Source organism: Oncorhynchus kisutch, linkage group LG1 (genome assembly GCF_002021735.2).
Source record: "Oncorhynchus kisutch isolate 150728-3 linkage group LG1, Okis_V2, whole genome shotgun sequence".
Taxonomy (NCBI): Eukaryota; Metazoa; Chordata; class Actinopteri; order Salmoniformes; family Salmonidae; genus Oncorhynchus; species Oncorhynchus kisutch.
Window position 1 is genome coordinate 21,313,575 of NC_034174.2, and position 23,834 is coordinate 21,337,408.

At 44.0% G+C, this 23,834-nt stretch overlaps 1 protein-coding gene across 8 annotated transcripts in view; it reads right to left on the reverse strand.

Annotated features, from left to right (window-relative positions):
- Nucleotides 1–542: 542 nt before the first annotated feature.
- LOC109897656 (protein NDRG3) overlaps nucleotides 543–23,834 on the reverse strand; it is a 53,119-nt gene continuing 29,827 nt past the window's right edge. For 3 of the 8 annotated variants that reach the window (XM_020492172.2, XM_031798943.1, XM_031799112.1), the window contains 12 exons: nucleotides 13,698–13,803; nucleotides 13,281–13,464; nucleotides 13,111–13,171; nucleotides 11,808–11,894; nucleotides 11,626–11,682; nucleotides 11,362–11,465; nucleotides 11,170–11,235; nucleotides 10,899–10,950; nucleotides 10,694–10,741; nucleotides 10,528–10,563; nucleotides 10,369–10,420; nucleotides 543–1,978 (listed from right to left, as the gene is read on the reverse strand). In XM_020492172.2, the coding sequence (XP_020347761.1) occupies nucleotides 1,806–1,978; nucleotides 10,369–10,420; nucleotides 10,528–10,563; nucleotides 10,694–10,741; nucleotides 10,899–10,950; nucleotides 11,170–11,235; nucleotides 11,362–11,465; nucleotides 11,626–11,682; nucleotides 11,808–11,894; nucleotides 13,111–13,171; nucleotides 13,281–13,464; nucleotides 13,698–13,803 (1,026 nt within the window). In that variant the 3' untranslated portion in view covers nucleotides 543–1,805. Of the gene's footprint in view, nucleotides 1,979–2,430; nucleotides 2,559–10,368; nucleotides 10,421–10,527; nucleotides 10,564–10,693; nucleotides 10,742–10,898; nucleotides 10,951–11,169; nucleotides 11,466–11,625; nucleotides 11,683–11,807; nucleotides 11,895–13,110; nucleotides 13,172–13,280; nucleotides 13,465–13,697; nucleotides 13,804–18,217; nucleotides 18,599–23,834 lie in introns of those variants that run through there. The other 5 variants (XM_020492178.2, XR_004204440.1, XM_020492164.2 and 2 more) reach the window with 5 other exon arrangements.

The window sequence follows — 23,834 nt, forward strand, 5'->3', positions numbered from 1 at the left end:
TAATGGACCAAGATCTGCGTATTCAAACTACACAACACAACGAGAAAGTAAGAAGAGACAGGGATTTTCTCAAGCGGTTTATCGACACCACTGCATTTTTGGTTATGCAAGAATGAGCTTTTAGAGGACAACAAAGAGAGGGAAAGTTCCATTAACATGGGCAGCTACATGGAGCTTGCAGAGGTAGTTGCACATTATGATGCGTTACTTTCTAAACATATGGAACTTTCTGTCTTTTCTGGTATCATTCAGAATATGATAGCTTCCATCGCATCATCCATGAAAAGTGAGAGTACAAGAGAGGTGGACTCAGGATGTAAGGCACACCTACTGTACAAGTCTCGGATAGCATGGAGGTACAAAAGCCTGGACAGCATGCGATTCCTGGAGTTGTTAGATGGTAGTTAATTTGATTAATTCAAGACAAAACAGAAGTATGTCACCTGTTTTAATCTGAAATGCAGATGATTTTTCTTAACCATTTGCTAGTATTAGATTGAGTGTTATCGTGGAAACACAAGATATAAACAAAGAAAATGAACTATTTTTCATCTTCTAGCTTTATTTAGTAGTACAGTAGTATAAATGAGTTGAATCAGCAGACAGTGGGAAGCACCACTGACCCTCAGTGAAGACTGAACACATTTCCACATCATAACAGGCTGAAGTTGTTATTCATTGTCTATGTCTACTCAAGAGATGAGTCAACAGACTAAAAAAACTACAAAAGTGTCAAACAGAAAAAGATGACATCAATTACAAAGAAAAAGCATTTTTAAAACAAACAGATGAAAGGAGCATTTAATCTACACACATTGGCCCACAGTTCTTTCCTATTGCCTTTCTTTATGCTTTTCCATATTCCTCCTAAAAAGCAAGTATAATGTCCTAGTCCAACCAAAATACAGTGCATTCATTCTGTGAATTGGGCCACTATATATTTGTTAATGTGTTTTTTTTTGTCACATACACCTGGGAAAAGAACACAATGCAGAGAAATGTATTGAAAATCATGAATATTTTGTTTTGTACCCAGCTTGAGTGATCATTCTACAGTGTGAATGGAGTGACTCGGCAGAACAGAGCAATGCAGCAAGGTACAGTACAGTATATCACACATCTACACTTTGCCACACAATCAAAGGAGGCGTGTGTTCACAGTTCACAACGTAAAAAATATCAATTAAAAAAGTGGTCTAAATATGTGCAATGAATGTAGGTATTTAGTGTAATTGTGTTCTAGATAAGAGGAATAGAGAAGGACTGAGGAGGGAGTGTGTGTTTGGGCTACAGTGGATGTGAGAGATGGGACTCTTCAACCCCTCCTGTGACGCAGGAACCAATCCTCTACACACAGACACATGGTGAACCAAATAAATAAAATACGTGAAAGGCAATAATGGGAAAAACAAAATAAGAGGAGGGACATATAGTAATTGAATCTGGAAGAGTAAGTCTCCAGATTCACTTTGCACAAGGAGACATGCACACGTATCAAATGAAAGGTGGGGGATCGTACCATCTCTAGACCCTTTGCGTATACAGTATATGTATATCTGACTCATTCTTTATTTTGTCCCCTCCGCTTGTGACTGGAAGTTTGACGTGTATACAGTATAATATTTAATATGCATTTGTATATATATTCTCATATTAATCACACAATTCATCACATAACCCCCTGGGATTGAGTAATTTAGGAGCAGGGTTGGAGAGAGAGACAGGGAGACATAAGTTACTGGAGGAGGATAGGGGCACCACTGAGGGCTGCTACCCAGTGTGGAGTGAGGAAGAGATAGGGAGGTTTAGCAGGAGACCTCCATGGTCTGGGGCCCAGGCTGGTTGTCCAGACCCCCGGTGGTGTTGGCTCCTTCCAGCAGGTTGTTGATGTTGCGGCTGCGGCTGCTGTCCATGGAGGTGATGCTGGTAGAGGAGGTGGTGCGGGATCGGGCCAGACGAGTCATTCCAGCCGTGGGCACTACGACACAACACAGGAGTGTTAACATGCCAGTCACAATGTAGAGCACTTCATGCAATGCAGGAAGCATTATGACGTGTTCCCTCTGTTTGGGAATTACATTCATAAATCATACAAATACTGAAGATATTCACCATGCAGACAAATCTGAGGAAATAAAGGCACCGATAAAATAAAGAAAAAGCTTAAATACAGTATGCAAGCCAAAGACGCTGACAAGAATGCCTTGCAATTAAGGCAATGCAATACGAGCATAAAGCACAGAAAAACACATATAAATGAAGGCAAAATTAAGCAAAACATATCAAACTTAGGGCAGTCAGAAGCAGATCGATGCTTACAGGAGCAACATAACCACCTAACAAAATGTCAAAGTATGCAGACAGTTCTCCACTTAATTGAACAATACAGATGACTGAAAAAAACAATATGTCATGACTTTCTGAGCATACCTTGACATTCATCTAATGTGTGTTAGGCTGAATGGAGACTGGTACGAGGCCAACTGGTCTACAACTGCTACTGCTTTAAAACCTGGTACCTGATTCGTTGCTCAGGTGACTGAGAAGAACGTAGGGAACTGTTAGCATTGATGGAGGGAGGAAAGGATTGAAAGAAGAAGAAAGGAGAACATATTGAAAGGGAGTCAGGTTCATGAAAGAGCAGGTAATGAATATAAGTATTTTTTTTAAGGGAAAGACAACTGCTGTATACCACAGAGACAAAGGAAAGAAAAGATGTGTTCTTCCTGGGTCTGATTCTATCTGGGGTAGGTAGGGGAGAGACAGAGATAGCCCAAAGGGACAAAGCAGAATTACTCATTCTAAGATGATGATGAAAAATAAACAGCATCTTGTCTCATTCATACTGTTATGTAAATATGTCGTCTTGAAAACGACTGTGAGACACGACTGTGAGAAACTGTAACCACAGAAAGGTGTTTGATGTCATGATGAGTTGTTATTTCTATTCGGAATCCTTCTCTAAATGAGAAGAGGCTTTAATCAACTCTAATCTGGCTGTGACATTTCCTCTGCAGGGAGTGATTCTGTGCTCCCACTGAGGAAAGCTGGGGGAGGAAACAGAAGAGCCTACTACCATAGAAATACTGTGCTGGGGCCTCATTTATAAAACAGACTTACGATCAATTTTGATCTTAAGTATGACTTACGCAGAAAACCACGTATAAGTAGTTATTTATAAAACCTCACTTTGACGTGGAAATGATCTTATCTCTACGCAACGTAGGGATAAGCTGCTGATGTCTTACCCGTTGTTGTCTTAGCTAGCTCTCCCAATCAACACGTGATTGCTTTACGCCTCGCTTTATATCTCTCTCTCAATATGTCTTGTATACTGTTGTTTAGGATAGTTATCATTGTTTTAGTTCACTGCGGAGCCCCTAGTCTCACTCAACATGGCTCAGATACCTCTTTTGTCCCACCTCCCACACATGCGGTGACCTCACCCAGCATAACTAGTGCGTCCAGAGATGCAACCTCTCTTATCGTCACTCAATGCCTAGGTTTACCTCCACTGTACCCGCACCCTACCATACCCCTGTCTGTACATTATGCCCTGAAACTATCCTACCACGCCCAGAAATCTGCTCCTTTTATTCTCTGTCCCCAATATACTAGACGACCAGTTTTGATAGCCTTTAGCCGTACCCTCCTCCTACTCCTCCTATGTTCCTCGGGTGATATGGAGGTTAACCCAGGCCCTGTGTGTCCCCATGCCCTCTCATTTGTTGACTTCTGCAATCGAAAAAGCCTTAGTTTCATGCATGTTAACATCAGAAGCCTCTTCCCTAAGTTTGTTTTACTCACTGCGTTAGCTCACTCCGTCAATCCTGATGTCCTTGCCGTGTCTGAATCCTGGCTTAGGAAGGCCACCAATAATTCTGAGATTTCCATCCCCAACTACATTTTCTGTCAAGATAGAACTGCCAAAGGGGGAGGAGTTGCAATCTACTGCAAAGATAGCTTGCAAAGTTCTGTCTTACTTTCCAGGTCTATGCCCAAACAGTTCGAGCTTCTAATTTGAAAAATGAATCTCTCCAGAAATAAATCTCTCACTTTTGCTGCCTGTTATAGACCGCCCTCAGCTCCCAGCTGTGCCCTGGACACCATATGTGAATTGATTGCCCCCCCCATCTATCTTCAGAGTTCGTACTGTTAAGTGACATAAACTGGGATATGCTTAACACCCCGGCAGTCCTACAATCTAAGCTAGATGCCCTCAATCTCACATAAATTATCAAGGAACCCACCAGGTACAACCCTAAATCCGTAAACATGGGCACCCTCATAGATATTATCCTGACCAACTTGCCCTACAAATACACCTCTGCTGATTTCAATCAGGATCTCAGCGATCACTGCCTCATCCCTGTCAAACGCTCCCTAAAATACTTCAGCAAGCAGGCCTTTCTAATCGACCTGGTCTGGGTATCCTGGAAGGATATTGACCTCATCCTGTCAGTAGAGGATGCCCGGTTGCTCTTTAAAAGTGCTTTCCTCACCATCTTAAATAAGCATGCCCATTAAAAAAATGTAGAACTAAGAACAGATATAGCCCTTGGTTCACCCCAGACTTGACTGCCCTTGACCAGCACAAAAACATCCTGTGGCATTCTGTATTAGCATCGAATATCCCTTGTGATATGCAACTTTTCAGTGACGTCAGGAACCAATATACGTAGTCAGTTAGGAAAGCTAAGGCTAGCTTTGTATCCTGTAGCACTAATTCCAAAAAGTTCTGGGACACTGTAAAGTCCATGGAGAATAAGAGCACCTTCTGCCAGCTGCCCACTGCACTGAGGTTAGGAAACACTGTCACCACCAATAAATCCACGATAATCGAGAATTTCAAGAAGCCTTTCTCTACGGCTGGCCATGCGTTCCTCCTGGCTACCACAACCCCGGCCAACAGCTCCGCACCCCCCGCAGCTACTTGCCCAAGCCTCTCCAGCAGATGTTCTGAAAGAGCTGCAAAACCTGGACCCGAACAAATCAGTTGGGCAAGACAATCTGGACACTCTCTTTCTAAAATTATCCGTCGCCATTGTTGCAACCCCTAACCCCTAGACCCAAACTGTTACAAGACCTATATCCATCCTGCCCTGCCTTTCTAAAGTCTTTGAAAGCCAAGTTAACAAACAGATCACTGACCATTTAGAATTCCACCGTGTAATCCGGTTACCGAGCTGGTCACAGGTACACCTCAGCCACGCTCAAGATACTAAACGATATCATAACCACCATCGATAAAAGACAGTACTGTGCAGCCGTTTTCATCGACCTGGCCAAGGCTTTCGACTCTGTCAATCACCGCATTCTTATCGGCAGACTCAATGGCCTTGGTTTCTCAAATGACTGCCTTGCCTGGTTCACCAACTACTTCTCAGATAAAGTTTAGTGTGTCAAATCGGAGAGCCTGTTGTCCGGACCTATGGCAGTCTCTATGGGGGTACCACAGGGTTCAATTCTTGGGCTCTTTTCTCTGTATATATCAATGATGTCGCTTTTGTTGCGGGTGATTCCCTGATCCACCACTACGTAGACGACACCATTCTGTATACATCTGGCCCTTCTTTGGACACTGTGTTAACAAACCTCCAAACAAGCTTCAATGCCATACAACACTCCTTCAGTGGCCTCCAACTGCTACACCCGCCTGCCCGACCTAGCATCACTACTCTGGACGGTTCTGACTTAAAATATGTGGACAACTACAAATCTGGCTAGACTGTAAACTCTTCTTCCAGACTCATATTAAACATCTCCAATCCAAAATTAAATCTAGAATCGGCTTCCTATTTCGCAAAAAATACTCTTTCACTCACGCTGCCAAACATACCCTCGTAAAACGGACTATCCTATTGTTCCTCAACTACTGCGATTTTACAAAATAGCCTCCAACACTCTACTCAGCAAACTGAATAGCAGTCTATCACAGTGCCATCCATTTTGTCCCCAAAGCCCCATATACCACCCACCACTGCGACCTGTATGCTCTCGTCAACTGGCCCTCGCTACATATTCATCGCCAGACCCACTGGCTCCGGGTCATCTATAAGTCTCTGCTAGATAAAGCGCCGCATTATCTCAGCTCACTGGTCACCATAACAACACCCACCCGTAGCACACGCTCCAGCAGGTATATCTCACTGGTCATCCCCAAAGCCAACACCTACTTTGGCCGCCTTTCCTTCCTTCTCTGCTGCCAATGACTGGAACGAATTGCAAAAATCGCTGAAGTTGGAGACATATCTCCCTCACTAACTTTAAGCTTGAGCTATCTGAGCAGCTTACCAAACCCTGCAGCTGTATACGGCCCATCTGTAAATAGCCCAATCCAATCTACCTACCTCATCCCCATATTGTTTTTATTTACTTTTTTGCTCTTTTGCACACCAGTATTTCTACTTGCACATCATCATTTGCACATCTATCACTCCAGTGTTAATTTGCTAAATTGTAATTTCTTCGCTACTTTGGCCTATTTATTGCCTTACCTCCTCACGCATTTGCACACACTGTATATAGACTTTTTCTATTGTGTTATTGACTGTACGCTTGTTTATTCCATGTGTAACTCTGTGTTGTTGTTTTTGTCACACTGCTTTGCTTTATCTTGGCTAGGTCGCAGTTGTAAATGAGATCTTACCTGGTTAAATAAAGGTGAAATAAAAATGTTACAAATTAAAAATGTCTGGACTTGACCTAAGTGATTTTCCTGCTGGTTATGTATGGCTAATTGTTTATCCCCTTGCAGTTTAAGGTCAGACCATTTCTTTTTCACATCAGCCACAGTTCTGTCTTGCTGCCCCACGTCGTTCACTGCAGCAGTGACACACTCCCAAGCTACCTGTTTGGCTTTGTTTGTCAACCCACTGTTTAGTCCACTGAATAATACGTGTTGCCTGTCTTCAATCTCCTCTACCATCGCCGTGATCTCATCTTTCAAAAAGTACGATTTTCTCTTTTGGTCCATGGCTATTCCTGACTAAACCATAATTTGTGCTAGCATTCTATAAGAGGAAATTGCTGATAGTAAGGCATGTTCAGGTGCTGTCAATTTTAAGGTAATATGAGATTTATAGAGTACATAGAGCCTGTTTAAGTCTGCGCTTTGCTTTGTGTCACAGGAGGAGATGCATCTTAAACAGTTTGGGTAGAAAAGAAAAGTACACCAGGCAAGTCGAGAGAGTCTCTCCTACGCAGAATTCAACAGCAAAGTCAATTGCTGTTCAGTATGTCTTTGGTGCAAGTCATTCATGCTACAATCACAATTTCTCACCTACTGACAACTGAGGCTATGCAACACTGCAAAGATGAAAGAGGAATTGGCAGCTGTGAGGCGCGGCCTCCTCTCCGTGACCAGTGTGACAAACAGAGGGTCTTTTCAGAAACTACTGGCTACACTCCAAACCCAGGAGGGAGTCTAGCAAAAGCTCATGGGGAAACCGTGATGAAAACAATACTTAATTGAGCAATAGTTGTTATTTTTCTCACGTCAACAAGAAATACATAGAGAACACAGATCTTAACCACAAATACGTACAACAGCTTGTTAGTGGATAATCAATAAGAGTAACGTTCCAGAGAGTAAAGTGGCCAGAGTCAATATATATATATAAAGTATATACAGTGGGGCAAAAAAGTATTTAGTCAGCCACCAATTGTGTAAGTTCTCCCACTTAAAAAGAGGCCTGTAATTTTCATCATAGGTACACTTCAACTATGACAGACAAAATGAGAAAATCACATTGTAGGATTTTTAATGAATTTATTTGCAAATTATGGTGGAAAATAAGTATTTGGTCACCTACAAACAAGCAAGATTTCTGGCTCTCACAGACCTGTAACTTCTTCTTTAACAGGCTCCTCTGTCCTCCACTCGTTACCTGCATTAATGGCACCTGTTTGAACTTGTTATCAGTATAAAAGAGACCTGTGCACAACCTCAAACAGTCACACTCCAAACTCCACTATGGCCAAGACCAAAGAGCTGTCAAAGGACACTAGAAACAAATTTGTAGACCTGCTCCAGGCTGGGAAGACTGAATCTGCAATAGGTAAGCAGCTTGGTTTGAAGAAATCAACTGTGGGTGCAATTATTAGGGAATGGAAGACATACAAGACCACTGATAATCTCCCTCGATCTGGGGCTCCACGCAAGATCTCACCACTTGGGGTCAAAATGATCACAAGAACGGTGAGCAAAAATCCCAGAACCACACGGGGGGACCTAGTGAATGACCTGCAGAGAGCTGGGACCAAAGTAACAAAGCCTACCATCAGTAACACACTACGCCGCCAGGGACTCAATCCTGCAGTGCCAGACGTGTCCCCCTGCTTAAGCCAGTACATGTCCAGGCCCGTCTGAAGTTTGCTAGAGAGCATTTGGATGATCCAGAAGAAGATTGGGAGAATGTCATATGGTCAGATGAAACCAAAATATAACTTTTTGTAAAAACTCAACTCGTCGTGTTTGGAGGACAAAGAATGCTGAGTTGCATCCAAAGAACACCATACCTACTGTGAAGCATGGGGGTGGAAACATCATGCTTTGGGGCTGTTTTCTGCAAAGGGACCAGGACGACTGATCCGTGTAAAGGAAAGAATGAATGGGGCCATGTTTCGTGAGATTTTGAGTGAAAACCCCCTATCAGCAAGGTCATTGAAGATGAAACGTGGCTGGGTCTTTCAGCATGACAATGATCCCAAACACACCGCCCGGGCAACGAAGGAGTGGCTTCGTAAGAAGCATTTCAAGGTCCTGGAGTGGCCTAGCCAGTCTCCAGATCTCAACCCCATAGAAAATCTTTGGAGGGAGTTGAAAGTCCGTGTTGCCCAGCAACAGCCCCAAAACATCACTGCTCTAGAGGAGATCTGCATGGAGGAATGGGCCAAAATACCAGCAACAGTGTGTGAAAACCTTGTAGTATTGAGAAAAACTTTTGTTATTGACCAAATACTTATTTTCCACCATAATTTGCAAATAAATTCATTAAAAATCCTACAATGTGATTTTCTGGATTTTTTTTCTAATTTTGTCTATATAAATATATATATATATATATATATATATATATATATATATATATATATATATATATATAGAGAGAGAGAGAGACTTTTTATACACTGCTCAAAAAAATAAAGGGAACACTTAAACAACACAATGTAACTCCAAGTCAATCACACTTCTGTGAAATCAAACTGTTCACTTAGGAAGCAACACTGATTGACAATACATTCCACATGCTGTTGTGCAAATGGAATAGACAACAGGTGGAAAGTATAGGCAATTAGCAAGACACCCCCAATAAAGGAGTGGTTCTGCAGGTGGTGACCACAGACCACTTCTCAGTTCCTATGCTTCCTGGCTGATGTTTTGGTCACTTTTGAATGCTGGGCCCGACGTCCACAGGTGGGGGTTGTGCTTACAGCCACTGGCGCCCTGTGCTCTTCACAGATGAAAGCAGGTTCACACTGAGCACATGTGACAGACGTGACAGAGTCTGGAGACGCCGTGGAGAACGTTCTGCTGCCTGCAACATCCTCCAGCATGACCGGTTTGGCAGTGGGTCAGTCATGGTGTGGGGTGGCATTTCTTTGGGGGGCCGCACAGTCCTCCATGTGCTCGCCAGAGGTAGCCTGACTGCCATTAGGTACCGAGATGAGATCCTCAGACCCCTTGTGAGACCATATGCTGGTGCGGTTGGCCCTGGGTTCCTCCTAATGCAAGACAATGCTAGACCTCATGTGGCTGGAGTGTGTCAGCAGTTCCTGCAAGAGGAAGGCATTGATGCTATGGACTGGCCCGCCCATTCCCCAGACCTGAATCCAATTGAGCACATCTGGAACATCATGTCTCGCTCCATTCACCAACAGACTGTCCAGGAGTTGGCGGATGCTTTAGTCCAGGTCTGGGAGGAGATCCCTCAGGAGACCATCCGCCACCTCATCAGGAGCATGCCCAGGCGTTGTAGGGAGGTCATACAGGCACGTGGAGGCCACACACACTACTGAGCCTGATTTTGAATTGTTTTAAGGACATTACATCAAAGTTGGATCAGCCTGTAGTGTGGTTTTCCACTTTAATTTTGAGTGTGACTCCAAATCCAGACCTCCATGGGTTGATAAATTTGATTTCCATTGATAATTTTTGTGTGATTTTGTTGTCAGCACATTCAACTATGTAAAGAAAAAAGTTTTTAATAAGAATATTTCATTCAATCAGATCTAGGATGTGTTATTTTAGGGTTTCCTTAATTTTTTTGAGCAGTGTATATATATATATTTTTTTTTGTATGCTAGAAAGGAGTGGTTATTGAGATCACACATTTACTAAGAAAAGTAAGAGAGTTATATACTTACTATAACCCATACCCTGAACAAAGTACTTGAAGGCCTCTGCCAGTTTCCCTGGCTGTGGAGGAGATTACAGTAAGTTAGTTATCAAAAATATATATTTTTATGACAATGATTTAAAAAGCTATATTAGCATTTAATAATTTTCAGATCATCAAACCTCACCTGCACAACCTGAGGTAAGCCTCCACAATCAGCCATCTACAGAGAGAAGAGGGAGAAAGAGAGAACATCTGAGTCGCTACACATGATGCAATAGCTTAGCATATAATATTGATTATTCAGGAGGAAAAAACATAACACACACAGAATATAACATGCTTCGCTTAACCTTAAACAGTGTAGTCTTGGTTGGATTTAACCTGGAATTGCACTCCACCTGAAACAAGTTTAAAGAGAGTAAATTAACATAATTCATTACATAAAGGAACTGATATTCAACATTTAGTTCCATCATCCTACTATATATGCACAAGGATGTATAAGTGCATGATCTATAATCACAAGCTAAACAACAACCACCCTAACTAACTCACCACTGCCTCCACTGCAGGAGATGTGTCTCCAACCACCAACAGAGAAGGGCACCTGGAGGGGAAGAGGAGGTTCTGCTTGAGCATACAAATGCATACTGCCAGTAGTGCCATTCACCCCAAACATCGGAGGCTGCTAGGTGGCTAGTAGTATTTATTTATTGTATTATTATAATAATTATTTTAAACAGGACAAATCTGCGCCCCTGTGCCCCCTATCGGCATGACGCCTCTGCATTCTGCCGAAAATACAGTAAAACCAGTTGAAACTCACGTCAGTGTGTTCACTGTGTCCTCATTAAGACCAATGACTGGCCTCTCGATTTCCAGATCCCGACGACTGTTATTGTAAAAGAAGAAAAAAAAGACAAGGTTAAAAGCCACATTCGTCCAGCCAGTAGTAGAGCCAACGACTATGGTGGGCAGGAGTGAATCTCTGCCCCCTCTCCACTCCTGCCCAGCGTACCCGTTGTAGGAGGCACAGAAGAGGGCCAGGTTGTCCTGATTGATGTCCTGGGCGATGTGAAGGCGGTAGGTCTGGACCAGCTCCTGGTTGTCTGTCAGCTCATCCTGGAAGGACACACAAGGCGTCAGAATGTGTGTGGATGGTATCATGATGTCGTCTTATATCACTTTTAAAACTATACAAATGTTCACTTTCAAACCAGGTTATCAAAGGTGAATGGAACTCCTAGTCAAAGATGGGCAGATGCCAACCCATCATACTTACAGTGCTGAAGTGATGAGCCATCACCGTGTCCACAATGTTACTGGTCCACCCAGAGAGCTGTTGAGAAAAAAACAGGACAAGGTCTATAAATAACGCATAGCTAAAGTGGCAGTCTTCTGGGAGATCACAAGGATCTATGGCTTTGCATTCAAAGATGGGTGATTGGTTAGAGAACTACTGACCTTGGAGGCAGCCCAGTCGATCCATCCCTCGGCACATGGATCCACGTTGATCAGAACCAGGCCCTCTACCAGAGTAGGGTTGTTCAACTGCAGGCAAGAGGAACAACATGTCAGTGCCCAACATGAGCTGAAGTAGTATAGAGCATACCAGTCTTCATAAATGGTATAATAAGGAAGGAATGATGATGATGAACATCTTAGGGAGATGAAGTGATTGGCATTATAACTGCATTCAGAATGCTACAAGCTTTTGGCATTTTCAAGACAGGCCAGATGTATCAACAGAGGCTGCTGAGATGCTGGTTACCTGAAACTACGTTTATGGAATTTGAAAGTCTAATTAATTCAGAATGAGAGCAGACGTCCAGAAGAACATCCAACTATGTGACCCTTATAAATGGACTTCTAGGCCCTTGAGGTCTAGAACATAAAAAAAAAAAATATTGTTTTTTCAATCTACACAAAGAGCCTCTGGGTCTGTGTTGGGGGCTCTGGAGTGGGTGGGATGTGGACAGACATTTATGGATCATATAATAGCTTACTACATCATTAATCAGATATGAGAAAGACAATAAATGCCAAACAAATTGAAAATCCAATCATGTGTGAGTACTTATTACTGAGTGCGTACAGACTACAGAGCTTCCTGTCTCCTTTCCAGAGCCCTCTCAGACGGGACAAGGAAGAGCTGAGAGTTAGCACCGGGCAGAGGATCAGCTGGTTCCCTTGCAGATTTTAAAATGCACTGCTCCCGAGGTATGACTGCACAAAAATCTAGAATCAAATGCAGCAACAGTTGTTACCAATCTAACTTGTTTCCAATTCATTCCAACTGATGGAATTTGAAAATCTAATTTAATTCTGAATGAGAGCAGACCCCCAGAGGAACATCCAACTGTGATTCCTAAATCCTCCAGACTAATTCCACCCCAACACCCCCCCCCCCCTCCATCTTTCAGTGCTCTCTCTCTACTCCTTCTCTACATGCTCTTTCTGCTCTCTTGTAGAGAGAGAATTCAGCAGAGCTAAAAAAAACAAACAGGCATTGAGTGCAGAAAGAGGAAGAACACGAGAGGGACAGTGAGAGATCGAGAGTAAAACAAGGTGATTCACCTCCCTCAGAATGGCAAGGTTTATAATAAACAAGAGGACTGGTGAAATGCTGCTGCATGGGTTGGATGTGAAGCACTGATGTACAGACTGACAAACAACCTCTGTAATAGACCAGAATGAGAGAGACAGGAGATTTAGAAAATTAAAATGGACAGATGAGAGAGCTGCTGTCAGTGTTATGTAGACTTACTGCAAACCTGGATAGGATGTAGGCTCCTGCTCCCACGCCAATCCCAATCACACTGTTCACCCTGTGGACACCAGGAAATAGATCATACCATCAGCAACACCAACTTACTGGCATTACAGTCTATCCATCACCACCTAATGAGTCAACTGGTCAATGTCCATGTCACTCACTTGAGCTGAGTCATAACCGAGGGCAGCATCTCAGACAGTTCATCCATAGTAGGGTACTGGTACCCTGTGGGGAAGGGTGGTGCCGCCTCCTGCTGTCCAGGGGCGTCCACATGGACCACAGCAAAGTGCTGCGTGATCTCCAGCATGTCCTCAAAGTTAAACAGCGTGTTGAAGCATGACTTATCTGTACAGAGAGGGGAACAAAAAGATAGCAATGCAAACCCATTCATAAGAGATAAAAAATTAAATACAAGATACACAAGAACGGCACAAATCTGTACATATCATACATCAGACACAGATCCATGGCATAAACCTAAAGAATTACTCATAGAAGTTATGTTACATGTTTAGAACCACACTGCATCTTAGATAATGTCTTAGATAATGCTATACGGGTTAATCGTGCACACTCACGGTTGAGGCCGATGTCATGGTAGGTGAGGATGACTGGCCGGTTGCCCTTGGGAACGCCCCTCATGGTCACATGGAGCACACCATGGGTAGTCTCGATATCATGCTCCTGCAGCCAATCAGAGAGGAGAACAGATAGGTCAGGGTGTAGGCAGACAGATGTAAACAGTATGGAAGTAGGGAGGGAGACATCCTGGTGGTCAGACAGACCCAATAGGCCCTTGAGGTCTAGGATATTTTAAACATTGTTTTTCCATATCCAATCTTTTTCAATCTACACAAAGAGCCTCTGGGTCTGTGTTGGGGGCTCTGGAGTGGGTGGGATGTGGACAGACATTTATGGATCATATTCTAATAATAGCTTTCTACATCATTAATCAGATATGTGAAAGACAATAAATGCCAAACAAATTGAAAATCGAATCATGTGTGAGTACTTATGATTGAGTGTGTACAGACTACAGAGCTTTCTGTCTCCTTTCCAGAGCCCTCTCAGATGGGACAAGGAAGAGCTGAGAGTTAGCACCGGGCAGAGGATCAGCTGGTTCCCTTGGAGATTTTAAAATGCACTGCTCCCGAGGTATGACTGCGCAAAAATTTAGAATCATCAACTTCTTTGAAAGCTGCCACTGCAGGGAGGAGTAGCCCTCCGCTATTAAAATTCAGACACTGAAGCTGCCTTCACTTCTCTCCATGCCTCTCTCTGTGCGGTAATGTCTTTATACGAGACTACAGAGACTACAGCCATCCATAACATTATGATTCCAAGTCTGTGCATTAAGTCGTCAGTGTAAATGAGTCTTGGTGAGTGGGGCAAATTGAGCTTCATCGATATCATGACTTGAAACAGGAAGGGATGTAACACACCAAGAAAATAAGAGCATCATTCCCTGGCGCGCCTCCAAACGTTCTACAGACCTATCCTGGACCTTTCTAGACTCGTGACAGAAGTATCTGCTGACGTCACACACCACAACGCAGCGCAAGGTCGGCATGACTTGGTACTGCGTATCTGAGTGTGGGTGTGTGTTTAACAGCATGAGGGAGTGCTGGGCCTAGTCTCAGGGCCCAGTGGTCATCAATAATAAAGAAAGAGAGAGAGAGAGAGAGAGGGGGGAGCCTCCTCTGCTCAGAATCAGGGCTGGGAATACTGCAGCAGGCACCATTTTAGAAATGAGAATGGTGGCTATTAAAGTTCCTCTGGAGATGGTGAAGGTTAAACCTTCCTGTCAAGGACAAGGCAGCAGTATCTCTGTCTGAGATCTCAATCAGACATACCAGCCATTTTCTATGCTTTAAAATGCACTAATATGAGGTTATTGTCAGATTAAGACTTCAATGAAATGACAGAGACAAGTACATGCAGTAATAATCAACCAGACACCCACGGAGTGTAGACACAAACAGCAGAACAGAAACATGAAGACACATGCAACAGGTTAACGCATTTACTATTATCTGTTGTACATATGAACGTACTATAAAAAATAAGAGAAACTTTAAAAATTGAAACACGTGCACACACACACACACACACACACACACACACACACACACACACACACACACAGTCTTGGAAAACTAACCTTGTGGGGACATACAATTCAGTCCCATTCAAAATGCTATTTTCCCTAACCCCTAACCCTAAACCAAAACCTAACCTTAACGCTAAACATGAACCTAACTCTAGATCCTAACCCTAAACATAATTCTAATCCTAACCCTAATTCCAACTAGTAATAGCATTTGACCTTGTGGGTACTAACAAAATGTCCCCAGTTGGTAACATTTTTGTTAGTTTACTATTCTTGTGGGGACTTCTGGTCCCCAGAAGTTAAGTTAAACACGTAATCTGCCTCAGATCTAGTCATCTACCTCAGATCTAGTCATCTACCTCAGATCCAGTCATCTACACTATATATCCAAAAGTATGTGGACACAACTTCAAATTAGTGGATTGGCTATTTCTGCCACACCCGTTGCTGACATGTGTATAAAATCGAGCACACAGCCATGCAATCTCCATAGGAAACATTGGCAGTAGAATGGCCTTACTGAAGATCTCAGTGACTTTCAACGTGGCTCCATCATAGGATGCCACCTTTTCAACAAGTCAGTTCATCATATTTCTGCCCTGCTAGAGCTGCCCCGGTCAACTGTGCTGTTATTGTGAAGTGAAAACTTCGAGGAGTAACAATGGCTCAGCTGCGAAAGTAGTAGGCCACACAGGCTCAAAGAACAGGGCCGCCGAGTGCTGAAACACGTAAAAATATTCTGTAAGCTTGCCACCATTGGACTCTGGAGTATTGGAAACGCGTTCGCTGGAGTGATGAATCACGCTTCACCACCTGGCAGTCCGACAGACAAATTTTGGGTTTGGTGAACGCCAGGAGAACATGTCCTGCCCCAATGCATAGTGCCAACTGTAACATTTGGTGGAGGAGGAATAATGCTGGGGCTGTTTTTCATGGTTCGGGATAGGCCCCTTAGTTCCAGTGAAGGGAAGTCTTAAGGCTACAGCATACAATGACATTCTGGACGATTCTGCACTTCCAACTTTGTGGCAACAGTTTGGGGAAGGCCCTTTCCTGTTTCAGCATGACAATGCCCTCGTGCACAAAGAGAGGTCGAAACAGAAGTGCTTTTCGAGATTGGTGTGGAAGAACTTGACTGGCCTGCACAGAGCCCTGACCTCAACCTAATCGAACAACTTTGGGATGAATTGGAACGCTGACTGCGAATGCTCTTGTGGCTGAATGGAAGCAAGTCCCTGCAGCAATTTTCCAACATCTAGTGGAAAGCCTTCCCAGAAGAGTGCATGTTATAGCAGCAAAGGGGGGACCAACTCCATATTAATGCCCATAATTTTGGAATGAGATGTTCGACAAGCAGGTGTCCACATACCTTTGGTCATGTAGTGTACCTCAGATCCTTCTCGTTGGGTAGTATTGATCTTTCTAGGAGTAAGACATGCTCACACTCTGTTTTGCTTCTTCCCTTCACCTCTATCCCTTTACACACACACACACACCGCAGTTGAGCCTCAGACGCAAACAGACCTGGGGTGGGGCTGCTGGCCTGGACAGGGAGGGGGAAGAGTAGTGAGCACTGCAATGGCTGCTGCGACCCTTTTACCCTTAATTAACAACAGTGGAACTAGGCTTCTGCAATGGGGGTTTAGACAAACTTCATAGAATGTGGAGGAGAATGCTAATGTGGGGTTTAGGTTTGTGTATGGTCAGAGATGGCTGATAATGATCTATAACAGACTAAGCTGAGGGCTAAGCTGAGAGATGTCTGCAGTGACACCCAGAGGAATTTGCCAAAGATGGAAACACAGTCACACAGAGAAGGAAAAGAGGGAAATAATGAGGAAAGGGTGACGGAGGAGGAGGGGAGAGGAGAGAGATGGTGAGGAGAGAGAGAGGGTGAGGAGAGAGCGGGTGAGGAGAGAGAGAAGGAAAAGGTGAGGGAAAGTGAAAAGGCAGAGTAATGTGTCATGCCTCACCTATTCCTGCCAAGGGTGTGTGTCTGTGTGTCTCAGTCACCAGATCTAAACCCAATTGAACAACTTATGGGAGATTCTGGAGCGGCGCCTGAGACAGCGTTTTCTACCACCATCAATAAAACACCAAATTATGGCATTTCTCATGGAAGAATGGTGTCGCTTCCCTCCAATAGAGTCCCAGACACTATGCCAAGGCGCATTGAACCTGTTCTGGCTCATGGTGGGCCAACACCCTATTAAGACACCCTTTAAGTTGGTGTTTCCTTTATTTTGGAAATTCAAGACCAGAGAGAGCCTGTCTATGTCAGGGGGTTGAAAACAGCATTTAGCCTGGAAAGGCACTTGTGGGATATCTTTCAGACTGCACATCTGTTGTTGCTATGTGGGTGAAAGATCCATTCCTTTTCACTGTCAGACTGTTGCAGTTCATACGGATACATACACAGGGATCGCAAGGCCTGTTTAGCTGGTCTCTGTCACCACTGATCTGTACAGAGAAAATAGCTATTTTTTTCTTCACGATCTGGCAAACACAGACACAAAAAAATGCAGTATGTGCAGAGACGAGCACACACAGACACATACCCATATTCTCCTGTATGCTCAGACTCCTGAACGCTTACGCACATTCATATTTCATGCCATTATATTGACATGCACCTACAACGCACAATAACATATTCATGCCATCTATGTTGAAAACACACACATGCACAAATACACGTACTCACTCACACACAAACATGCAGTCCCCCGCACACAAATGACGAACAGTCTCGACGGTAAGTGCACTAAAACACACAAATACAGTGTCCACCCGCACAAACACCTCTCTGCACACTGAAACGGCTCAGCTGCTTAGCTGGCTGTCTGAAGAGGCAGTTAGGCAGGCAGGTATTCTGCCAACCAGCCAGGGAGACCAGCCCCTCCCATAGAGCCAGGGTCTCTCTACCCAGACCCTGACCCAGCCCCGTGAAACTAAACCCAGCGAGGTGTGTCAGTCAGACGCACTCACCACTGCATTCCCAGAGCATGCGATCTGGTCCAGGTCCAGAATGGCTGACATGTTTCCCAGGCAGGAGAGGACTGTGTGCTGCTGGGAGCTTTAAAGATCTCCACAATGAGGGCGGGAGAGAGGGAGGGAGGCAGCGCAGGAGGGAGAGTGAGAGAGCAAGAGAGAGAGAGACAGAGAAAGAGAGAGAGCGAGAAAGAGAGTGAGCGCAAGAGTGTAATGGGGAGTTAGAGAGACTAACTGCACCAGCTAGACCAGCAAGAGGGAAAGGAGATAGTGACAGAAAGGGTGAATATGTTTTATGAGAGTGGGAGGGATGGAAAAGATGCAGAGCGAGAGGACGGAAGATAGGAGAGACAGAGTGAGTGAGACTGCAATTTGCGATTGGTAAGCACAGCACATCCGTGCTTCCAGGGCTGTGTACCAGTTATTCTAATTGGATTTCAGCAGGTCAGGTGGGCAGAACGGGGGCGAGCTAGAGGAGAACAGGGGAGAGGGATGGGGGATGGATGGATGGATTGACGGAGAGAGAGCGAGAGAGAGAAAGGAGAGAGGAGGGGGTATAAAGTGGAGGCATGCAGGCAACCCAGGAGACAAACAGCACTCTGACGTCACAGAGAGAGAGAGTGGTGCTGTAGAAGGGATGCTGACTTTGACGATTGACCGCTTCCTTCCAGTGAATTCAGTATCAGCTCAGCAGCAGCAGCGCTCTGAAATCAATGTCTGATCCTGATTCAATTTGTGGGCTAGAATTGGATTAAACATTATACCTGTCATCAATGAGCAACCAGGCTAATCATATGATGATAAAATAATATCTTCTTGTTGCAGAGTGAAAACTCAAATGGCAGTGGCAGTGAAACATCAAATTGCTGAAGGTATTTTGGGCTCTGAGGGAAGAAGGTCTGCATTGAATATCAATATGATCTCAGTCTTCTAATGCACCAATATGATTTTGTAACATCAGATTTTCCAGTAAGAAGACATTCAGTAATGATTTTGTTCAATAACGACTTCGCAATGAACCAGCTGTGACCCCATGGTCATCCAAAGAACCATCACCATGACGGGCTGCAAAAGAGAAATTTGTATCCAAAAGAGATTGACAAATGTCTATATTACACTGTAATAACAATCCATGTTGCTCTAAATCACGTCTATGAGTGAGTGTGCGTGTATGCATGCATTCACTGGAGTCAGTATATGTGAGAGAGTGGTGCATACAGCGATACACAGATCTTTCTCTGTAAACGTCTCTCCTTCTCTATCGAACCTGATAACCTTTTTTTATTTTATTTTTTATTTCACCTTTATTTAACCAGGTAGGATAGTTGAGATCAAGTTCTCATTTACAACTGCGACATGGCCAAGATAAAGCAAAGCAGTGCGACAAAAACAACAGCACAGAGTTACACATAAACAAACGTACAGTCATTAACACAAAATAAAAATCTATGTACAGTGTGTGCAAATGTAGAAGATTAGGCAGGTAAGGCAATAAATAGGCCTTAGAGGTGAAATAATTACAATTTAGCATTAACACTGCAGCGATAGATGTGCAGATGATGATGTGCAAGTAGAGATACTGGGGTGCAAAAGAGCAAGAAGATAAATAACAATATGGGGATGAGGTAGTTGGGTGTGCTATTTACAGATTGGCTATGTACAGGTACAGTTATCGGTGAGCTGCTCTGACAGATGATGCTTAAAGTTAGAGAGGGAGATATGGGCCATGGGGTGAGACAGGGATGCAGCTTAAGCCCCACCCTCTTCAACATATATATCAACGAATTGGCGCAGGCACTAGAAATGTCTGCAGCACCCAGCCTCACCCTACAAGAATCTGAAGTCAAATGTCTACTGTTTGCTAAAGATCTGGTGCTTCTGTCACCAACCAAGGAGGGCCTACAGCAGCACCTAGATATTCTGCACAGATTCTGCCAGACCTGGGCCCTGACAGTAAATCTCAGTAAGACCAAAATAATGGTGTTCTAAAAAGGGTTCAGTCACCAGGACCACATATACAATTTCCATCTAGAGACCGTTGCCCTAGAGCACAAAAGAAACTATACATACCTAGGCCTAAACATCAACGCCACAGGTAACTTCCACAAAGCTGTGAACGATCTGAGAGACAAGGCAAGAAGGGCATTCTATGCCATCAAAAGGAACATAAAATTAAACATACCAATTAGGATCTGGCTAAAAAATACTTAAATCAGTCATAGAACCCATTGCCCTTTATGGTTGTGAGGTCTGGGGTCCGCTCACCAACCAAGATTTCACAAAATAGGACAAACACCAAATTGAGACTCTGTATGCAGAATTCTGCAAAAATATCCTTTGCGTACAACGTAGAACACCAAATAATGCATGCAGAGCAGAATTAGGCCGATACCCAAAAGATGATCAAAATCCAGAAAAGAGCCATTAAATTCTACAACCACCTAAAAGGAAGCGATTCCCAAAACTTCCATGACAATGCCATCATCTACAGAGAGATGAACCTGGAGAAGAGTCCCCTAAGCAAGCTGGTCCTGGGGCTCTGTTCATAAACAGACCCCACAGAGCCCCAGGACAGCAACACAATTAGACCCAACCAAATCATGAGAAAACAAAAAGATAATTACTTGACACATTGGAAAGAGTTAACAAAAAAACAGAGCAAACTAGAATGCTATTTGGCCCTAAACAGAGAGTACACAGTGGCAGAATACCTGACCATTAGTGACTGACCCAAAATTAAGGAAAGCTTTGACTATGTACAGACTCAGTGAGCATAGCCTTGCTATTGAGAAAGGCCATCGTAGGCAGACCTGGCTCTCAAGAGAAGACAGGCTATGTGCACACTGCCCACAAAATGAGGTGGAAACTGAGCTGCACTTCCTAACCTCCTGCCCAATGTATGGCCATATTAGAGACACATACAGTATTTCCCTCAGAATACACAGATCCACAAAGAATTCGAAAACAAACCCGATTTTTATAAACTCCCATATCTACTGGGTGAAATTCCACAGTGTGTTATCACAGCAGCAAGATTTTGTATATTATCTACCTCACTTGCTTTGGCAAAGTTAACATATGTTTCCATTGCCAATAAAGCCCCTTGAATTGAAATTGAATTGATATAAGTCTCCAGCTTCAGTGATTTTTGCAATTCGTTCCAGTCATTGCCAGCAGAGAACTGGAAGGAAAGGCGGCCAAAAGAAGTGTTGGCTTTGGCGATGACAATATACCTGCTGGAGCACGTGCTGCTGGAGCACGTGCTACGGGTGGGTGTTGCTATGATGACCAGTTAGCTGAGATAAGGCGGGGCTTTACCTAGCAAAGACTTATAGATGACCTGGTGCCAGTGGGTTTGGTGACGAATATGTAGCGAGGGCCAGCCAACGAGAGCATACAGGTCGCAGTGGTGGGTAGTATATGGGGCTTTGGTGACAAAACGGATGGCACTGTGATGGACTACTGTCTGGACTACATCCAGTTTGCTGAGTAGAGTGTTGGAGGCTATTATGTAAAATCGCCGAAGTCAAGGATCGGTAGGATAGTACATTTTACGAGGGTAAGTTTGGCAGCATGAGTAAAGGAGGCTTTGTTGCGAAATAGAAAGCAAATTCTAGATTACATTTTGGATTGGAGATGCTTAATGTGTGTTTGGAAGGAGAGATAACAGTCTAACCAGACACCTAGGTATTTGTAGTTGTCAACATATTCTAGGTCAGAACTGTCCAGTGTAGTGATGCTAGTCGGGCGGGCGGGTGTGGGCAGCAATTGGTTGAAGAGCATGTATTTAGTTTATCTAGCATTTAAAAGGAATTGGAGGCCACAGAAGGAGTGTTGTATGGCATTGAAGCTTGTTTGGAGGTTTGTTAACACAGTGTCCAAAGAAGGCCCAGATGTATACAGAATGGTGTCGTCTGCGTAGAGGTGGATCAGAGAATCACCAGCAGCAATAGCGACATCATTGATGTATACAGAGAAAATAGTCTGCCTGAGAATTTAACCCTGTGGTACCCCCATAGACACTGCCAGAGGTCCAGATAACAGGCCCTACGATTTGACACACTGAACTCTATCTAAGAAGTAGTTGGTGAACCAGGCAAGGCAGTCATTTGAGAAACCAAGGCTATTGAGTCTGCCTGATAAGAATGTGGTGATTGACAGAGTCGAAAGCCTTGGCCAGGTTGTTGAAGACGGCTGCACAGTACTGTCTTTTATCGATGGCGGTTATGATATCGTTTAGGACCTTGAGTGCGGCTGAGGTGCACCCCTGACCAGCTCGGAAACCAGATTGCATAGTGGAGAAGGTACGGTGGGATTCGAAATGGTCGGTGATCTGTTTGTTAAATTGGCTTTCAAAGATTTTAGAAAGGCAGGGTAGGATGGATATAGGTCTATAACAGTTTGGGTCTAGAGTGTCTCCCCCTTTGAAGAGGGGGATGACCGTGACAGCTTTCTCAGACAATGTGAAAGAGGGGTTGAACAATAGGGGTCGCAACAATTTTGGCTGATAATTTTAGAAAGAGAGGGTCCAGATTGTCTAGCCCGGCTGATTTTTAGGGATCCAGAACTTGCAGCTCTTTCAGAACATCAGCTGTCTGGATTTGGGTGACAGAGAAGCGGGGGGAGGAGGGGGGCTTGGGCAAGTTGCTGCAGGGGGTGCAGAGCTGTTGGCCGGGGTAGCCAGGTGGAAAGCATGGCCAGCCGTAGACAAATGCTTATTGAAATTCTCAATTATCGTAGATTTATCGGTGGTGACAGTGTTACCTAGCCCCAGTGCAGTGGGCAGCTGGGAGGAGGTGCTCTTATTCTCCATGGACTTTACAGTGTCCCAAAACTTTTTGGAATTGTGCTACAGGATGCAAATATCTGTTTGAAAAAGCTAGCCTTAGCTTTCCTAACTGACTGTGGATATTGGTTCCTGACTTCCCTGAAAAGTAGCATATTGCAGGGGCTATTCGATGCTAATGCAGAAAGCCACAGGATGTATTTGTGTTGGTCAAGGGCAGTCAAGTCTGGGGTGAACCAAGGGCTATATCTGTTTTTAGTTCTACATGTTTTGAATGGGGCATGCTCATTTAAGATGGTGAGGAAAGCAGTTTTAAAGAGCAACCAGCCATCCTCTACTGACAGGATGAGGTCAATATCCTTCCCGGATACCCGGGCCAGGTCGATTAGAAAGGCCTGCTTGCTGAAGTATTTTAGGGAGCGTTTGAAGATGATGAGTATGGTCGTTTGACCGCAGACCCATTACGGAAGCAAGGTATGAGGCAGTGATCGCTGAGATCCTGGTTGAAGATAGCAGAGGTGTATTTAGAGGGCAAGTTGGTCAGGATGATATCTAAGAGGGTGCCCATGGTTACGAATTTAGGGTTGTACCTGGTAGGTTCCTTGATAATTTGTGTGAGATTGAGGGCATCTAGTTTAGATTGTAGGACGGACGGGGTGTTAAGCATATCCCAGTTTAGGTCACCTAACAGTACGAACTCTGAAGATAGATGGGGCGCAATCAATTCACATATGGTGTCCAGGGCACAGCTGGGGGCTGAAGGGGGTCTATAACAAGCGGCAACGGTGAGAGACTTGTTTCTGGAAAGGTGGATTTTTCAAATTAGAA